The sequence below is a fragment of the Stegodyphus dumicola genome, chromosome 4, assembly GCF_044657685.1.
Source record: "Stegodyphus dumicola isolate Sdum_Otavi_A_Nest chromosome 4, ASM4465768v1".
Taxonomy (NCBI): domain Eukaryota; kingdom Metazoa; phylum Arthropoda; class Arachnida; order Araneae; family Eresidae; genus Stegodyphus; species Stegodyphus dumicola.
In genome coordinates, this window is record NC_140771.1 from 237,995,137 (window position 1) to 238,016,020 (window position 20,884).

At 35.9% G+C, this 20,884-nt stretch overlaps 1 protein-coding gene across 1 annotated transcript in view; it reads left to right on the forward strand.

The window, feature by feature from the left end:
* LOC118197412 (uncharacterized) overlaps positions 1–20,884 on the forward strand; it is a 188,146-nt gene that overhangs the window by 76,588 nt on the left and 90,674 nt on the right. Inside the window, exon 3 of the mRNA XM_035368923.2 lies at positions 19,633–19,711. Within this exon, the coding sequence (XP_035224814.1) occupies positions 19,633–19,711 (79 nt within the window). The remainder of the gene's footprint in view (positions 1–19,632; positions 19,712–20,884) is intronic.

Consider the following 20,884-nt stretch of genomic DNA (forward strand, 5'->3'; position numbering starts at 1 on the left):
CATGCAGCCTTCATTCAGATGCCAAGACGCCCCCGAAGGTCTTTATCTTGGCGAATAATCACCGACTTGCAAAAAGGTGTTTTTTTCTTGACGGGCAGATGCCATTATCTATTTCCAATGAGTTTGTGTTTTTTTTGCTGCATGAATCCTATAGTGTTTCATCTGTTTTTAAATGCATCGCTACAGGCACTGTCGTCTCAGCGAATTAAGGTTCCTAACCGTAACCATTGGGACGAATTAATGTTATAAGGTATTTCTCCCACTTTCCTAGTGTGCCTTCGTGGTGTAGTGGTTCTGCACGCGGGGTGGTATTCCACAGGTCCGTGGTTCGATTCCCGGCGAAGGCGTTTGCTCATTTTTCATCTTGCCTGCTTCCAAAAATACCTAATGTCTCTACAGTGGCGCCCGAACTAAAAGGGTGTTGGATGATGATTCTCCTCACCCAGGATTTGGCGGTTAGGTCCACTAAAACCCCAGTCGCCATTTGAAAGGGGGAGTATATAAAGTATTTCTCTCACTATCTTAGCGTGCCTTTGTGGTGTAGTGGTCTGCATGCTGGGCGCGTGTTCCAGAGGTCCGCGGTTCGATTCCCGGCGAAGGCGTTGCTGATTTTTCATCTTTCTTGCTTCAAAATAACCTAATGTCTCTACAAGGTTTCTAATCGTAACCTTAATTTGTCCAGAGGAAATTGATCATTATGCCGTCAAATTTAATATAAAATTTGCAGCGGAAATTTGACAGTTCTTAAGTTTATTCTGTCGGACATGACGTAGGGGAAAAACAACTAATCGGAAAGAAATACGTCAGGTCGTTCGCTCTTCATGAAGCAATCTGAATTAAGCAAAGAGGTGACTGAGATCCAGGGGCATAGCTAGAGTTTCCAGCTCCCGGGGTCAGCTGAAGAATTTGCGCCCCTTTCTGTGTGCCAAGAATGGAAAACATTTCCGTAAAAGATTTCGTAGCATTAATTTGGCGTCCCCTGGATGCTGCGCCCGGGGACAGATGTCCCTCCTTGCCCCACCCTAGCTACGCCACTGGTGAGATCTGAATTAAGCAGAAAGTAATCTGAAAGTGCAGGTATGATAGAGAAACACAAAAACATTTCTAAAAGCTTTCTTCATGCGGTATTGCGATACAATCATTCCTAGATGATTACCTTTCAGATATTGCAGAGTAACTGTCCTTCACAATTTCCCTGCTTGTAAATTCGCATGTTAAATGCTATGTCATTCGAGAAAAGGATTCGAAAAAACGTTTACGTATCCATGGGAATAACCGTACTTCCCTAATTCTGAAGAACTTTCTTTTAATTCAAAATTGTTTATTTCCTATATGTTTTGTATCATGCCCTGTATATCATGCATTTACCTCTCGTCTTGCGCCCAATTTTGAAGGGGAACACCCGGGGGGTGGAGAGTCGGGTATGAGGGTCTCTTACTCCTCTTCCCTCTACCATCAACTTCTCGAGAGGCCTTTCGGCTCGCCGCATATTTCGAGTGCTCCATGCCGTACAAACTCTATAAATTTGCAAACATCCATGTCTTCCTCGGGATTCGAATCCGGGCATTTCGGTACGGCACCACGATCGCTGTGTGTGTGGGGGGGGGGCGAATTTTCAGTACTGAGCATATGTGACTACTAAATGCATTGGAAAAGCGAAAAGTTAGTAATCACTTCAATATTTGAGTAGAAATCAAAATGTCGGTAGATAAATAGCAGTTAGCATAAAATTAACCAAGAATGCAACAAAGTACAGAAATTGCGCAGGTAGAGGAAGGACTGACCTTTTATAATATTCCGTTGATATGTAATAAAACAAGTTAAAATATAACCCTGGTTGGTCCATTAGTGCAATGCAGTAATTATGTAAAGTTAATTATTCGTTTTGAATGTGATAAAGAAGTAATTTTTGAGTCAGTGAGAAACATTTAACGGAACAATGATTCTTATTCTCCACGTAATCTAAATTAAAACAAGGTAGATGTTTCTTATGAAGATATTAATATTTTCTTAGACTTCCTTCTTGTGAAATTAGTACAAAATTTTGCTTAAGTCTATGGTAACGCATGTCAGTGACATTGATAATTTAGAGAAAAGATTCAAAGTCCGTATAAAATGAGTTACGATCTCCGTTACATCAGTGTCAAAGAATATGAATCTATTTCAGTAGTATACTAGGATAAAATTTCATTTCCCTTCTAACTTCCTCGTTTACTGTGGTAATGTTGTTGAAGCTGAACCTTCCAGGGATGTTAACAAAATTGTTATATCAACCATTACAACTATTTGTTAAAATTTGTTCCTTAAAACTTCTTAAAAGGCATTATAAAAAAATAAAATAAGAAGGTGTCTGAACATTCGATGCTGCGGCAATTATGTAGAAAGAGGTAATACATTCGAAGCGTTCAAAGGGTTATCGATAAGTAACATCCTCAAAACGGTTTTTGAACACACGACGACATCACAGGAAACTCCGTCAAAAACTGAACATTTTAAGATTTTTGCTCGAAAATTTACTTGTGATGCAGGAAAAGGAACGTTAAAGAATGAAAAATGAGGATAATCATGTAAACCTTCCGAAAAAGAATCGCACACGACTTTTCAGGATCTAACTTGTTTGTAATTTTATTAAGTCATTTTAATGAGCATGTTTAAGATATGAAATGCAATAGAAAGCGAAAATTAACAAGCATTTAAATTCGCTTGGCAATGAATCAAAATTCATTGGAAATGTTTGAAAATGCTCGAAAAGTAGAAAAATGCGCCTATATACAATACCTTCACTATGATTTCTGCATGTTTTTGATTCAAATAGAACGGCTAAAAACTTCCAAATTAGTAATAACACATTGAATTCGGTTAGTTTTTATTAAAAACGCAATAAAAAGTTCTGCTTAGTGACAATTATTGCTTAAATTGCCTACGTAAAGCGAAACATGATATCCCTTAGACATTGGCATCATATGGGATAAAAATAAAGGGAAAACCAGCGACTGTCTGAGCAGTTTGATTTCTTACGCCTTCCCTATTTGGGGATATGCCAGCTTTACTAATATAAAGAAAATCCAAGTGTTACAAAATGTTACACTCAGACAAGTGACGAACTGCCGCTGGTTTATTAGGAACACGGCAGTTCACCAGGAGTTAGAAATCCCCACCATGTACACCTACTTTGCTCTGCTAGCAAAAAAATTCTTTAAAAATATTCCTAATGTAAATAATAGTACTATTCCAGTTCTACATTATGATTTTAACAATGTAACACATAGCAAACGACCACTTGCGGTCCTAAGATATCTTCAATAGTGAATTTCCCTTAAGTTAAATACTCCTGTACGCTTTCCTTTACTTACCTGTGGGCCCACCAGCGGCCGAGCGGTAAAGTCGCTGAACACTGGTAGTTCGGTCCGAGGTTCGAATCCCGCGAACGGGCTGGCTGCATGGGTGCTTTCGTGGTTTTCCCCATGTGTAACGTGTATACGAGCCAGTTTCCCTTAGAAAGTCCTCCACGAAGGCATCCCTCCTCTTAGGCAGATAGCCCTCGAGGCTTTGCCGTAATCACACACACACACATTACTTACCTGTGTTTGTTTTGGTGTTGTTTCCCTGTAAATATTGTATATTTTTACTTCCTTGTACAAAGTAAAAAGGAAGTATTGTTATCGCGAAAAGTTTCAGGCAGCATATTTCAATGAAAATATCCATTTTGATCGCTATCGAATGCAATTTAACGATGTTTTTGCGTCATATCTGTACGTAAGCGCAGAATAATACATTTTTTGCTTTAAAAATGATTGAATTATGTTGTTTTTATCTTCCGGTTAAGGATTTTATGCCATTAGTAAATCTGTGTGCAATATTTTTAGAATTATCAAGAATTTTAAAGTTGTTTAAGTGCAGCTAATAATTTGTTTGATGGCGGCCATTGCTTGTTTACATTTGAAACAGGAGACTAGTAGATTTGTTGCCAATCTAGACAAACTTAGCTTCGCAACAACAAAGATAACGCATTCATTTATTATTGCCAATTAAATCATGCTTAATTCTTTCTGGAATTTTTTCGAGGAAATAAGCGTTTGAGATTTACTTCGTAATTTTTAATATAGATATTTTGAGTTTTTATGTATTTTTGCCTTCTCGCGAAGTGAGAACTGAATTAATTGAATGAGAAATATTCAATCGTCTGTGAAAAACTGTTTCTTTGTTGCTTTGTTTGCTTAATTTCTTTTATACATAGTTCTAGCTTTATTATAGTATTTGAATAGAACATGTGGCAACGGTTAGATAATTCTTTAAATGATATACATTTTGTGCATTCTGAGTTATAATATGAACGAAATATAATACTGTTAAGTAAACCTAGCGCCAGGGTGTCGCTATGGTAAACAAAGAGAATTTTAAAGAATGCATTTATTCTATTGTGGTTTATGCGCTGTCGGCGAAGTAGGTTTAACTCAATCTAATAAGTTTAAATAAAATGCAAGAAAAAATGCGTATAATTTAATATTCCGTACAAGGAAGTCATGTGGTGTACACATCAGATTTTTTATATTATTTCCCATTTTTGTATATGTAATGTTCGTTATGTAAACTACTGGTCACACATATGGACTCTTAAGACTCAGTGAGATTAGCCATTTTTTTTATTACTGTTCTACATGCCATTGCCATGCGTACTTCCTTCGTCAAGGCCTGCATTTACAGGGGTACTTTCCTTCGTACTCCTCCATCGTACTGCCCTAGCTTTCCATGGTTTATGATCTTCCCATTTGTTTTCGAATTTTATCATCAAGTACCCGCAACTTCACAAAATCGAAAATCGGAAGAATTATGCCGGGATAGCGTCATAACGCGGGGACCCGTATAGCGATAAACTCTTCGAGTTTGCCTGAGCCGAGCAGTTTGAAGCTAAGTAGAAACATTTTTAAAGAAAATGCTCTCTTATCTTCCTTCAGTACCGGGAATGAAAAAGTATGCTAAAATTAAATAAATACGTGGATAAATCTTATGAAAAACGGTAAATTAATACAATTTGTTTTTAAGTCTATATAATGGAAAACAGTTGTAAAATCATTAGTTTTTTGGGGGGGCAGATGAGGGGGAGAAGCTGGAGAGGGATTCTAACCTTGGACCTCTGGAATACTTGTCGTAATTTCCAATTACACCACGAAAGCATGCGCAAAGGAGGGAGAAAATACCTTATATACTCCCCCTTTTTAAAAGGCGACTGGGGATTAGGGCACGCAGTTGCCAAATCCTGGTAGTGACGAATTAGCGTCTACCACCCTTTTAGTTCAGGCGCCAGTTTTGGAGTCATTAGGTGTTTTGAAGCTGGAGACGTGAAAACTGTGCACTAGCCTCGTCGACACTCGAACTCCCGACCTCTCGAATACGCGTCAACCTACTACACCATGAAGGCATGCGGAAAGGAAATAAATTTTAAAAGTGTTCATAGAAAGTGCATTATAATTTTATTACCGAACTGCGAATTCATAAAAGTCAACAAAAATGTAATTTATTGCGTTGGCTTGCTTACGGTATATTCCACTGTCGTTCTTGCTTTTGATTTGTAATAGTTCTGAATGCTTTAGAAAACGAAATTACTTTGAATTATCAACTTATTCCTAAGTTTAAAATATAGTCGTCAAAACTGTGGATTTAAGAAAAAATGTGCTATAGACAGAAAGAAGATTCAAAATGCTTCGTTATTTTTCACGCAAAAGGTTCTTGTCTCTGACTTATCTCTTTCAGAATATATGCAGGAAATAAAATCATTTCTTGTTTTGCATACTTAGATGCTTACATTTTGTAAATCTTTTGTTTTCTTCTTCCATTTTATATCTCATTTTTATTGTTTAGTTTGAGAAGAAGTTCTTCCGTGTATATAAAATTCTACGTTTGAAGTTATTCTAATAATTTATATTACAAAATAATGTAGACAAAACCCGTAGCTACAAAAGAATTATTTTACATTTTAACTTAAATTGAAATGAAGGATGTATGTAACCCATGCGTAACGAGAATATTGCAAGTTTGCCTTATAATGCCTTCTACGAATGCGTCATTTCTTAGTCCTTAACATGCTTTTCCTTTTATTATCAATTAGTTTCATTGCTTTCCTATATTTTTTTCGAATTTATGAAGTATTCATGTTTGAATTGAATTTGTATATGAATTTATTTAATTGACTGTAAAGTGCATCTGTAGTTTGATTGTCGGAAATGAAGATCGCTAACAACGAATTGTTCCAAGCACTCACACTGTATCTCCTCTTCGTCCTTTTTACTTCCTTGTACGAAGCATTTTAATCACGAAAAATTCCGGGTACCATTATTTCAACGAAAATATCCATTTTGACCGCTATCGAATGCAATTTAACGAAGGTTTTTTGTGACATCTGTAAGTAAGGACAGAATAAAGGACTCTTTTCCCCCAAGCGAATTATAAAACTGCTTTAAAATGGATTCAGAAGTGATTTTTTTTCATGACATCTGTACGTACGTATATATGTATCTCGCATAACTCATAAAGAGTAGCCTCAGAGTGTTGAAATTTTGTATATAGGACTGCTATAACATGTAGTTGTGCACCTCCGTTTATGGTTGCAATCGGCCTCACCAAAAGTATATAAATAAATATATATATATACATATAACCAATCTGTTAGTCGACTCAGCGAGTTCAGAGTTAAAAAAAATTTTTTTTTTAATATGTTGGTAAATTGTGCATTTTTTGGTTTAAGAATGTATGAATTATGTTATTCTTATCTTCCGGTTGAGGTTTTTATACCTTTAGTTATTCTACATACAATAGTTGTAGAATTATCAACAATTTAAAAATTGTTTAAGGGCGGCTAAGCCTTTTTTTTTTTTTTTTTTTTACTGTAGCAGCCATATTTGTTTACATTTGAAATTTAGCAGAATAGTGAATTAAGTCTTTCTGCACCTTCAGTGTCTTTTCGCCGCGTGGGACCTAAAGGAAACTTTTAGTTTTGTGCACTGAAAAATCTGCCTTCTTGCCTGCTGGCCGAATTGCCAGTTTTTAGTAGGAACTATAATTTTAATTGTAAAAATTGTTTTTTTTAATTGTTTTAACTATATTTGGTATTTTATGTTTTCTATATTTTTAATACAGATATTTCGAAATTTTTATGTATTCTTACCTTGCCGCGAAGTGAGGACTGAATTAATTGAATGAGAGATATAACTGTAATGAAATAAGTTTAAATGCAATAGATGAGAAACTGCGTATAATTTAATATTCTGTACAAGGAAGTCGTGGTGTATACATCAGATTTTTTTCTGAAGAAAACAGCCGGTTAAAAGAGAAAATGTGTTTAGCACTTTGTGAAATGTATCTCATTTATTTATTATGCATGAAAGTGATTAGAAATTAAGTGTTATATGTGGTCGAAGGATTATATGGCTGTAGTTTTTAATTAAAATATTGCTTTTTGAAAATATTAAATTTTTTTTAAATGAAGTCATACGAAAATATGTAAATTATTTTTTATTTATTTTTTTTAAGCCGCGGACTATTTGGATCATTATATGGAATTCATGTCAATATTACTTGTTATGTATGATGTTTATGCATAATTTTATTTGCTAAGTAGTATATCGATGATAAATGATGTCATGATCGATGATAAACATGTGAAATGTTTTGAGAAAGCTGTAAGAGTTCAGTGCTAAAGTAATGTCAGTTTAAAATGAGTAATCTTAAGTTAAAACGAATGTATTAAAACGTTTAAGTTAATTATTGTGTTGGATCATTATTTGGAATTCATGTCAATATTTCCTGTTATAAGCGTGATTTTATTTCTTAATTATGATAAATTAATATCATACTTAGAAAGTCAAATATTCTTAAAAAGCCGTAAGAATTCCTTGATAAAATTTGAAATGCGTATGGTTTAAATTAGAATGAATATATACTCTTTTGCAAAAAAAATCGAAGCACCAAGAAGGACGCTTGCAATCGTGACGAAATTTAGTATGCAAAAATGTCTTGATCAAACATGCAAATGGTCAAAGTTTCAAGGCAAATGAACAGGAATTTCGATCATAGCGCGCATTTCTAGTGTGCAATTCGCAAAGTATAAAACCAGTAACCGAGGCAGAAAATTTATCTTTTTTTGTTGCTGCCATTGTAATTTCGTAAAGAAGCAACTAATGATGCCATTACGACGATATCAAAGACCTTACAGACAATTAAACGACTTCGAACGTGTTCGCATTGTAGCGTTGCGTGAAGGTGGGTGGTCATACCGAGCAATAGCCCGTCACCTGCAGCGTACAGACACTGCTGTGCAAAGATGTTGGCAGCAATAGTTGCTACGAGGAAATTACCGACGAAATGAAGGCTTTGGAAGGAGCACAAATGCGAGGCAAGATAGGATGACTGTTCGCCAGGCCCGAACCGCCCCAACGGTATCATTGTCTACTATTCAACGCATTACAGCCACGTCTATACCTCGCGTGGTACCGTCCACCATCTCACGGCGCTTGTCTGATTCTGGGTTACGCTCACAGAGGCTTTAAGACGTTTGCCGTTGATCCCACAACATCGGCGGAGTCGTCTGGAGTGGTGTCGCAGACGATCATCATGGCTGCCATCAGATTGGCATCATATAGTGTTCAGCGATGAATCGCACTTCACTCTTGAATCAGATGAATCCGTGTTCGTGTCTGGAGAGCACAAGGCCAGCGGTCCCAATCAGCCTTTGGTTTACAAAGGCATATAGCCATAACCCCTGGTGTGTGGAGTGGGACACTCTTTCTTATGACAGCAGATCATCTTTAGTCATCCTCCGTACATCTTTAACAGCTCAACGAATTGTTGATACCATCCTGTGGCCGGTTTCATTACTCTTCATGGCACGTCATACTGGGGCCATTTTCCAACAAGATAATGCCAGGCCACATATTGCTCGCATATCTCTGGACTGTCTCCGTGCGGTTGATACTCTTTCTTGGCTAGCAAGGTCACCATACCTTTCACCAATCGAGCATGCCTGGAGCATGGTAGGCCGCCAGATTCGGGCATCACAAAATATCGCAGATCTAGAGCGACAACTGATAAATGCCTGCAGAATGTGTCGCAGATTAACATTTAGGAACCTCTACCACTCCTTGCCTCGACGAATTCAAGCATGCATTGCCGCCAGGATCGGTTTCGACCAACTACTAATTTGAACACTCAATGGGTGATTGTGAGCCGTGAACAGGTACTATGACCTTGATTTTTTAATAATTTTATTATTTGTGTGTGAGCTATACGTATATTAAAAAAAGAACCACTTCCTTCATGGTGCTTCGATTTTTTTGCAAAAGAGTGTATATTCCGTTATGACAGCTTCTAACTCGTACGATTTCGAAATTTGACCCCTATTGCGCAGCGTCAATGAAACGATACCGTGGTATTTTGTCTCCGAAAGCAAAAATGGCTATTCTTTCGTAGCGTATTGGCTTTAATTTTAATTCTTTAACTAACCGAGAAGATATAAAACTTCGATGACTGTCATTGTCTAAAAAAAACATTACTTAAAACTGATTTTTTTTTTCCGAACAGGCTAAAAAGTACATGTTTGTAAAAAGGGCTTATTTTTGGTACATATATTACTATGAGACACAAAAATATTCTCGGCATTTTTATTAGATTTAGATTGTGAGTCATTCAAAACAGTTTTCACTTGCTTCTCACAACTGCTCATCGTAGCGTCAACGGGGTTGAAGTTATTTTTTCTACAAACTGACTCATGATGAAATTAGCTTAAACAATTTTTACACGATATTTTTGCCTTACATTCGCGAGACATGTGATATTTTTTAAAACAACACCAGCACCTACCTTCAATCTTTAGCTTATTTATTTTTTGTTCTACATCCAGCTTTTTGAAACTTACGGAATCGTGATGACCGTCACAGAACGATATGTTTTTAGGCTTCGAATGTTTTTTTTTTTTTTTTTTTTTTTTTATATAAGTTTGACCACTTTCATAATTTTGGGAAAAAGGATCGTTTCGTTTCGTAACTTTTGGGAGGACTCATCACAGTTTCGATAATTTCCCTAGATTCCACTTCATTCCTAAAAAACGTAATAATTTCTGAAACCTCACAATTCACTTCCCTGTTTCGTTTTCGCTGAAAATTTTAACACGGAATCTTGTAGCAACTACAATAATATTGAATTCAATGAATGCCCATATGAACTCTCCGTTACATTTAATGAATGCAAATTTCTTATATTAACTTCTGTTTCATCGTATAATTTACGAAAACCTTTAACATTAGATGAACTTCTCACGGGTTCTAAGTTTAATAATTTAATCATGTAAGAAGTTATAATGAAATCAGTTCTACCGTATCTTTGTTTTAAAAGCTCAAGTCATAGTTTTTCTCATTTAATTAAAAACCCTCGGCAACAATATATGCAGGACCAGAACGAAGGGATTTTAAATACTGGAATTTTTCAATTTTTGTAAGAGAATTATTTGAACCGATTGCACTGTCAAAACAGTTTAAGAATTCCAAAAATTTGCTAGAATCACCAGAGAATCGCGAAATATCTAACTTTGGTAATTTTAATGCCGTAACGGTGTTTTCCGAAACACTAGATGTGTTAAGAACTGAAGAAGTCCGCTGAACATTTTCTGCTGCTAATTCTTTAATTTTGCTCTTTAGTTTAATCTTGGCAGACAATATTTTGTCATCGTATTCTTCCGAACCTTTTAACTCACTTTAAATTTTTTCCGTATCGTCTATGAGTGCTTCCAACTCTAAGTCATGGCTTTTCAAGTTCTGCTCCTTCGTTTCTAATAGTTCCAGTAGTTCTGATAATGAACTTGCGTCTTTCGCAGCTTCATCAAGCTTCTGCACTCTTTTAACTAGTTTAGTAATATTAGCTCGAACGTTACTTCTCTTTTCAATTATTTTCGAAAGTTTATCCATATTATCTAAGAATTTGTAAGTTCAAAAGATTTTACCTCCAAAGTCCATTATGCAATGGTACGTATACAAAAACGTACGTTAAGTATTCAAACTTCTCAGAATTATAATCCATTTATGATAACTAATTACTTCCGATATTCCACATTCGCGGACATGATGTGCCAATTTTGCATCTAATGGTTCTGTGAGTCTAAAGGTGCATCCAAGAGGTAACAAGAGGTTTTGTAAACAATAACATATATTTACAAGTAAATGTATAAAATTTTCAAACAGTTGGAGATGTATTTTTAGGCATCTGTGCCTTCCATGTCCCGCACCTTTAGTATCCTGCCTGCCACTGACTATCGGAACGAACCCATCTAATCAGAATGGCGCGGGAAATATGCAACAACATGTAAGACAGCAGGATTATCATACAAAGGGATTCCTGAGAAGTAATCTGTGACATGTCGCGTTATATTGAGTTGCAGCTCATTGAAACTCCGAACGTTTCTTTGATAAAAATGGTCTTTTAGGAATTTTCATAATTAGAAATCATGGATTTAAGTCTGGGAACCTCAAATCAAAATGTTACAGCCATGTCCGAGTATAAATGTGTAAGCTTTGTATAATACAGTGGTATCTTAGCATACGAGTTTAATTCGTTCCTTGACAGAGCTCGTGAGCCGATACTTGAAAACAATTTTCCAATTGAAGTGCATTTATCATTAATTTGCTCGAAATCCCCCAGATAACTATCACTTTTTATTTATGTTTTTAAATCAGAAAAAAGCATTTTATTGTATAGAAAAATAATGAATCTTTATAAAACATGATACAAACCTGTAAAAGAGAATCTAAAAATATAAAGTATTCTTTCAAAGTTTAATTACCGTATTTAATCGCGTAATAGTCGCACCCCCGTTTTTAAGCAGAAAAAGTCGTCAAAAAAGTACAATATTGTGTTGTAGATTTCTTCACATAATAGTCGCACCTAGACATTCACAATGAATAATTGGCAAAAAAAGTGCGACTCGAGTAAACACGGTTGTACACTACTTAGTACATCGTATCCTCATTAATCTTCAGTTGGTTTTGCTTCCTTTTAGTCCTCTTTTTATCCAGTTGTATCTAAAATGGTTTTCAAGGAAGTTTGTTTCAATCTCCAAGGAAATTTGTTTCATCCATCAAGAATGCTTTTGAAGTGTGTTAAAACAAGTTTCATTGAACAGAGCTGTTGTGTAGCATGTTGCGGTTTTCGTCTGAGTGCTTTTTCAATGAACTTAGCAACTGTCTCCCACTTTTCCAGAATGTCCTTAATTTCAACTGAGAAGATATGGCTTCTCTAACTCTACCTTTTTCTGGTTAGTAATTTCCTCCAAAACCTTTTCTATGCTTTTCCTCGGAGTGATCCTCAACGTGTTCGTTTATGTCTTCCTCATCCACCTACGGACTCATAGTCTGTGCGAGAAACACAATCTACTCCAGCACTTTCTGTGCGGTTTCGGTTTCTTCAAAATTCTGAGAACATAGTTTCTTTCTTCTAACCAGACTTCAAGGTCCTCCTTGAAACATGGTGAATTTAATATTCTTCATCACATCAAAGCAGCGATGAAACGGGTGTTTGGTGAAGTGTTTTTCGAAATATAAATCATCCGCTGATCCTTAAGCTGTAGGATAAGGGTGGTATTAAGCAGAAGTTAAAGAACCTGAATGAGCTTGAAGTCTTTGAGGTTTGGAGGTGTACGGAAGCATTATCGAATAAGAAAAGGGCTTTAAGTGTAGGATATTTTCCTTAAGATATTTTTTAACAACAGAACTAAGACCAAGTTAACCACTCTAATAATAAGAATTGCCTGGTGACACATGACTTAGGGTTTGCTGTCCACATATCTTGGAGTTTTTCTTCAATAATTTTATGGACCTTAAATGCTGTGGGGCTTTCTAAATGTCGTACGACCAGGGACTTTGAAGTCGCCATTCATATTTTCCGCATAGTCTGTTATTTTTCATGGGTTTGTGGTCAGGCATCTTCGTTACCTCCGCTGTTATACAAGTTTTGTTTTGTATCCTTTTCCAGGAGAGTCTAGTGTCGTCACAGTTGAAAACGTACTGGAGGACCTATCTATCGGCTTCTGTAAGTGCTAGAAAAGTTTATAAGAACTGTTTTACTGCTTTCATTTGACTTCGCTGCTTCACCAAGCTTGATATACAGAACGATAACGGAGTAGATTTCAGTTCACCTTTTAAACTTTTCAAACTAGCTACGACTCGCTTTGAATGTCACTTCAGATTCATTAGGTGCAGAGTCAGAGGCTGTGTCCAGCAAATGAGCAGATATAACTGCTGTCTTCTCGCAGATGATGCCTCAGACAGGGTATCTTTTTTGAGCTGCTGGTATTATCATGAAAGTACTACGGTCATACTGCTTAAATAAATCGGCTAAACGCACACCTCGCTCATACTTATTAATGATTTCATGCTTTAATTTTAGAGACATCATCCGCTTAAAACCATAGCTATAAATGTATTGTAACAGCAATTATAAATACATATTTATATTAACTATATCATAATAATTTAATCACAAAAGTATTTCACAAACATAGCAAGGATGCAAAAAAACAAACGTGAAATACACTCGTGCTCAAAAAATTAGCAGCAAACGTTGAAGCAAAAGGTACAAATGTAAAAAGGGAAACTAAAACATACAGTTTATTTACAAGTTAGAGGATGCATCGCCGAATGCGAGTAGGCAACCAAAATTAGCATAAAACGCAATCCCGCAGTCACACCACAACGCTTTAGAAAGGGGTATGCTGGACCTATACGTCAGTTCTCAAGCAGCGATAGTTCCATGTAATCCGAGATAGCCAAAGCGGAAAGCAAAGTGTGGTAGGCATGTCAAAGTGTGATTGAATTGGACCCTGAACATCGCAATTAGACACTAGAGCAGTGGGGTCACGTACTCTTTATGGCTGGATCTCGATTTAACATCCAAAACGATTCCCGAAGGGCTACAATATGGCGAAAGCCAGGAATACGCTATCGGGCACCAAGCATCGTCGAAAGAGACCATAACAGAGGAGGAGGCTTACTTGTATGGGCTGGGATAGCAACGAACGGCCACACCGACCGACATGATTGTGATTCTTTCCGCTGTTAGTCCATGCGTGCTTCCCCCTATTAATTTATTCCCCATTCCCAATTTTATATCATCAAGGTTATTGTTAGTAAGTGATGAGCCGGGGGGGAGCAATTCAGTTCAATGAGAGAATAGGTCTGATCTAATCCCATAAAAAAGTTCCGTCACAGCCGTCCGATATTGTGAATGAAATTCTACACCCCCTTGTGCGTCCTTTTATCGCCGCAGTGGATACCACCGATGAGATATTTATGGACAACGCCTGCCCACATAGAGCTCGAGTGGTGCGGAGTTATTTGGAGAATGAAAACCATTCCACGTCTGCCTTGCCTGCTTGATCACTGGACCTGAATTCCGTAAAATATGTGTAGAACATGCTGGGACGGTCGCTAGTGTGCCAGCAGGCACCCTCCATGAACTTTGACATGCATTCCTATAGAAATGTGTGCTACTGCCACAAGAAGCGATCAGCGATTGCCATGATCGGGGTGTTTTAGTCAATGATTTTATTTTATCAAACAGTTTGATTTTATTTAACAGATTTGATTCATTACCGACTTTCTTTTCTTCGGTGGGAGAAGGTTATACAGATTTGATTATTGGTTCACCTGGAATTGATATTAATGCCTATGAAATGGAAGTCTTGGAGATCGAGAGTCTGAGTGATCATAGATATTTAGCTCTGAGTAGTAAACTAGTCTATGATCTCGGGGAGACATAAATTAGATACTCTAATAGTTCGAGGAGAGTTCAGAACTTTTTTCGAAGGATTACAAATGAGGTTTTTCGATTGCACAAGAAATTGATCTTGATTGATAATGAAAAGGGTTTGAATGATTTGGTAGACGAGTTAGAATGCAGTATAAAAGAAATAGCTGATAAATGTCTTAAAATTAAACATAAGAAATATCCTCTTTCTGATTGGTGGACTGAAGATTTGAAAAGAAGTAAAAGAAGAGTTAGAGCATTGAGGAAGAGTTCTCAGGTTGTTAGTTTCTGAAACTGTCAAAATTGTGAGGAAAATATTGTATAAAAGAGAATTGGCCCGGTATAAGAAGCAGATTAAGCATGTTAAGTATGAAAGTAGAATGAATCGTTTTATTAATACTGCGAAATATTATGATAGCTTCTTTAAGGTAGCAACCAATAAATTGAAGACTCGTCAGATTTACTGTAGAAAAGATTGCAATCAGATGGAAAATGCTCAGGAGCTTTCAGCTGGAATTATCAAAGAAATTTTGGATTTAGAGGAGGAAGATGGTGGTCGGGAAAGTGAAGATACTGTGGATTTTAATAGAGAGGAATTTTTGACTTTGTGTAATGAGGCCGATGTTGATTTTACAGAAGATGAAGTCAGGTCAGCAGTGAAGAGACTTAAGAACAAAAGTGCTCTGGGTATTGATAATATAACTTCTTTTATGTTAAAGAGTTTGTTCTTAAATTTTACAGGATTTTATTTATTACTGTATAATGAATGTCTTAAATTATGTGTATTTCCGCGATCGTGGAAAGTCGGCAAAATTATTCTTATACCAAAAAAGAGTAAGAAATATCGTCCGATTTGTCTTCTTAAGACATATGCAAAAGTTTTAGACATCTTGATCTCAAATAGATTGAATCACTTTGTTGTTAAGAGAAATCTGATATCCGAAAATCAATTTGGATTTAAGAGGGGCTTTTCTGCAGATGACGCTTTGTTTGAACTCAGTACTTATATTAGAGAAAGAAGAATAGATGACCATGTCGTTGTGGTATCTTTTGATATCCACAAAGCATTTGATTCGGTAGATTGGCCCTCCCTCCTGCGTGCACTTTCGCAACTTGGAATTCCTCGTGATTGCTATTGTATGATTATAAACTATTTTCAGGATAGAACGATTGGTTTTTCAGTAAGATCTGATCTGGATAGCTATAGTTACTTCAAGATAAAAAAAGGATGCCCACAGGGGTCGAATAGCTCTCCGCTGCTCTGGAACCTAGTTATTAACGATTTATTACATAAAGAGTTACCTACTAATGCAAAATTTATATGCTATGTTGATGATCTAATAGTTTTGATGGCTGAGTCCTCCCTCGAGAAGATTGAAAGAACTTTTGTGAAAATGTCGGATATTATAGAAGAATGGCGTTTGAATAGAAAATTGAAATTAAATATTACCAAAACCAAGGCTATGTTCTTCTCGCGGGGAGGTAAACATACTAGATATCCCAGATTGCGATATAAAGGTAAGAAGGTAAAGATAGGAAGGAATTTAAAGTTCCTTGGAGTTATTTTTGATGATAAATAATCGTTTAAAGATCATTCGATATTGTCCATAAAAAAACGGATACTATTTTACAATTTTATAAGAGATCCTTCTCTGGTGAGATTTTAGCCATTAAGAGTAGGACTATGAAACAAATTTACGAATGTGTTATTGCTCCTATTATGTATGGTGTTGGAGCTTGGGGCTCTAGGGCGGCGGAGTTGCTGAGACTAAGGAACGAATTGAATTCTATCCAGAGAGGTTGGCTGCTGGCAATCACAAGACATTTTAGAACTGCTCCTACGGAAATTCTAATATACTTGCGGGCATTCCGCCCATCTCGTTGTCCCATGACTTTTATTATAAAAAGTTTTTATTGAGATCAAATAAGATTGACTTTTATACATATACAGATGATATTGTTTTTAACACTGCTTTTTATATTTTTAATTGTCATCTTTTACATCCAAGGGAAAGAAGATCAGTTACTTTTAATAGATGCATTCCTGTATTTAATGATATTGATGTCTATACGGATGGCTCGGGGTTGGATGGAAAAATTGGCTTAGCATTTGCAGTGACTGGAGATTGAACATGCGAAGTTTAAATTAGAAAAATATAATTCCGTGTATCAAGCCGAACTGATTGCTATACAAAAAGCCTTAAAGTGGCTTGTAAGAAATCTAAATGAATCACATATAATTACAATACATTCTGATTGTATGTCAGTTCTTCAAGCACTCTTTGACCCCGAGCAGCAAAATTTAAATATTCAAATCATTAAAAAATTGGTGATACAATTGGAGGTAAGGCATCAATTGAATTTTAATTGGGTTAAAACCCATATTGGTTGTTTGGGCAATGAGAGAGCGGATGTCTTAGCAAAGGAGGCAACAATGAGTAATGATATTGAAACTGTCGATGTACAAGCCTCCAGGAGAACATTAACATTATGAAGCTTCTTTGTAAAGCCTTTGTAACATTATGAAGCTTCTTTGTAAACCCTTTGTAACATTATGAAGCTTCTTTGTAAACCCTTTCCAGCATTGTAGGTAAATGGCGGGCTCAATGGGAAAACTCTGCTAAAAATAATATGTTCATGAAGATTTTTGTTCCTTTTGTTCCTTATATTACTAATGACATTGACTTGAACAGTTAATTACAGGTCATGGAAGATTTCGCTTTTATCTGAAAAAATTCCATGTTCAAGATAATGATTTATGTAAAGTATGTACAAAAGTAGGAGACAATGTCCACTTTATTGCAGAATGTAAGTTAACCAGATGCATTAATGGAGCGAACATAGATTTTATGAAAAATGGTTTACTTAAGGCAAGAGGAATAGCGCATAAGATTATGAAGATTATTAACAACAATAAAGAAGCCACTGGCATTGTGTGATTCGTGTATTTGTATAGTTGTGTGGTGATATTTGTACTGGCGTAGCCCGTATAGGGTCATAGGGCAAACTTTTGTTTTGCAAGGTGGACCGGGCTGTGCCCTAACAAAACAGAGTCCTATCCTTTCCAGCTACTATTGCCAACTTGCCTTTCCGTTATTAAGCGTGCATTTCAGCTAACGTGTGTATCCGTTATTAGCATGTTTCCTTACACATTCTTCCGACGCATAATATACATGTTTTTGTTTTTATATGTCTTTGCTTTATTGTTTGCTACTTGGTCTAGTAATGCCACACCAATCTCTTCGATCAGTTTCTCGAATATCCATTAAATAGTGTTTGTTTTATTCCATGTGTCTTTGTTGCTTATTTTTGAATCAGAACTTTATAGAGATGCTCATTCATTTTGTCAAGGTAACCATGATCTGAATGAGCGAGCTTGATCTTCGCTTTATTTACAGCTACAACTAGTGTTACGGCGGAGTTGATATCTCGCTAGGTCCTCATGTCCCGAAAATCTTGTATCCAGACGTATCATTATATGCATATTAGGTAGAAATATGTAAATCGGAATTATAATATCTTAAATTATCAATAGCTCTGTTAATTCCTCATTTTAAATTCTGTATCTCCTCTTTCTTATCTAAAAGTAGCAAACGTTTGCACTTACTGGACTGCTTCTTTTCAAAATGAACCCATTATATGCCATCTTACGTTAAGGGGACTCGTACACCTTAAAACCCATAAGATCTTCGAATATGTGACTGTTGCAAGAATTGGGATAACTTATTTATTTTAAAGGCAATTACTTCCAACTTTTTACAACCGACTACATAATATGGTTGCTTTCTGAAATAGTAATCAGAAAGTTTGTGTTGCCACAAATATTTTTATAATTGAATGCACTTTGTGACGAAAATTTTCGTCATGTTTCCACCTTGCGCGCACAGTTTAAAACATTCTGTTGCATAATTTAATTCCACATTTAATATATAGTTTTAATAACTTTTGATAACTACTGTGAACCAAAAATTTTAAGAATTTCATGTTAATTTTTTATTATATTTGGAGTTGAGTTTATAAAATGTATTTTATTAAAAAAATCTGTAATATTTTCGTGTCTAAAATTTTTTAATATTAAAATATTCACTAGATTTTTGCTTCAGTTAGAAAATAGTGCCCATATAAAGAATTCCATCAAATTTCAAGTATGTACCATTAGCCATTTTTAAAATATCATGCGCACAAAGTGGAAACATGACGAAATATTTTGTCACAAAGGGGATTAAATTACAAAAATTTGTGGCAACACAAACTTTCTGGTTACTACTTCGCAAAGCAGCTATATTATATAGTCATCTGTAAAAAGTTGGGAGTAATTGCTTTTAAAATAAATAAAATATCCCAATTCTTGCAACAGTCACATATTGGAAGAGCATAAAGGGTTTAAGGTGTATGAGCTCCCTTAACGCACATGAATGCAGGTATGTTATAGCCAATCACTTCTTCGGGAACTGATACTGTGACTCTATTATCTCAAGCTTCTTCTAAATGCTTGGCCCTTTTCCCGTTTCGCCTTTTTCTTGCTTACACGAGCCACTCATTTCTCTATATCGTCCATTTTCTGAAGATGTTAACCCATCTTTCAAAATTATGGCGTGCATATTGGCACCCATAATGATGTGAATCAGATATTGCATCTGACGAATTGTTTTATCAAGAAATAAAAATCCGCTTTGAATTCACCCATAAGTGTTCTTCTAAACTACGCCGTGAAGCCTTGCCAGGTAACATCTACGCAATAAACAATTGCCAGTCCATTATAGCCATTCCCAAACCATCACATTGCATATATGTTTGCTTAATTTATATTGCACGGATAATTAAACATTTCCTTTCTTAATTTTTTAGAGTCGGTCTGGTTGCAGCCGGGGGCTGGGAGCTGGAGATCTGGATGAACTTGGAGATATAGTGAACGTGCTCACTTGTGGTAAGTCTGTTGGTTTCATTGGATGAAGGATGAAAATATTAAAGTTTTTGTTATTTAAGTGAAATTTTTGTTTACATTTGTTTAGAAATTTCTTTAAACCCTGCGTGTAACATATTATCGAATAAAAACTGCGAACTTGCGCGAATGAAATTTTTTAGGGGAGTTTTGCTTTATTGTTAAACTTTTTTGCTGTTTATCATAAGCACCATTACTGCCAGAAGCAAAGCACTTAATTAAACTAATCATTCTCATCAACTTTATTAAATTACAAGACTGCACTTGGTATTGCATATTTTGATTGCCTCTTTGCTGCGCAGACCCTATACGGTTTTGTTTTTAGCTGTGTATCTTTTTTGTAAGGTTTTATTATTAATTTGAAGTTTGAATAAATTTTCAAGCCATCCATGTCCATGTGTGTCTTTTTTGTAAGATTTATTATTAATCTGAAGTTTGAATAAATTTTCAAGCCATCCATGTCCATCTAGTTTACTTATTTAAAGATCACGTAGAACGCAACAAGCAATTCCAGTAAATTTCTCAACTAATACCAGTTTAAGTTAAACTGACTCTTCATTTGAGAACTGGCTCAAAGAACGGATTCATTTTATTGTGCGAGCGAACGGTGATTCGGCAGAACGGAATGGCAGCTCCACTAGACGTCACCGACGAGAGTTCTTATTGGAAGCGTACCGGAAAAATTCTCTTCAGATTTTAGGGGAGAAAGACATGTTCATTCTTCTTCCATTCAAAGAATTTTCTTCCATGTTAAAATAAAGTTTAATTATTATTATTATTTCTCAAAATTTTTAACATTTGTTATTCCAGAATTTTATTGTTAGTTCTATTTAGAAAGGACGTTTTAGAGAATATCGAAACTACAGTTGAAAGAAATCAATCGAGGAAGTTAGCTGATCAATTGCGTCGATTCTCCCGATCCCATTGCTCTTTCGATTCTTTCCGCTGTCAGTCCATGCGTGCATCCCTCTCTTGATTTATTCCCCATTCCTAATTTTATATCATCAAAGTTATCGTTAGTAAGTGATGAGTCGGGGAGAGGAAACAATTCAGTTTAATGAGAGAATAGGTCTGATCTAATTCCATAAAAAAAAAGCAGTTTCAGCCACTTCTAGGTGAAATGGCTTTGAATGCTTTTTACGAGATAGATGGAAGCGC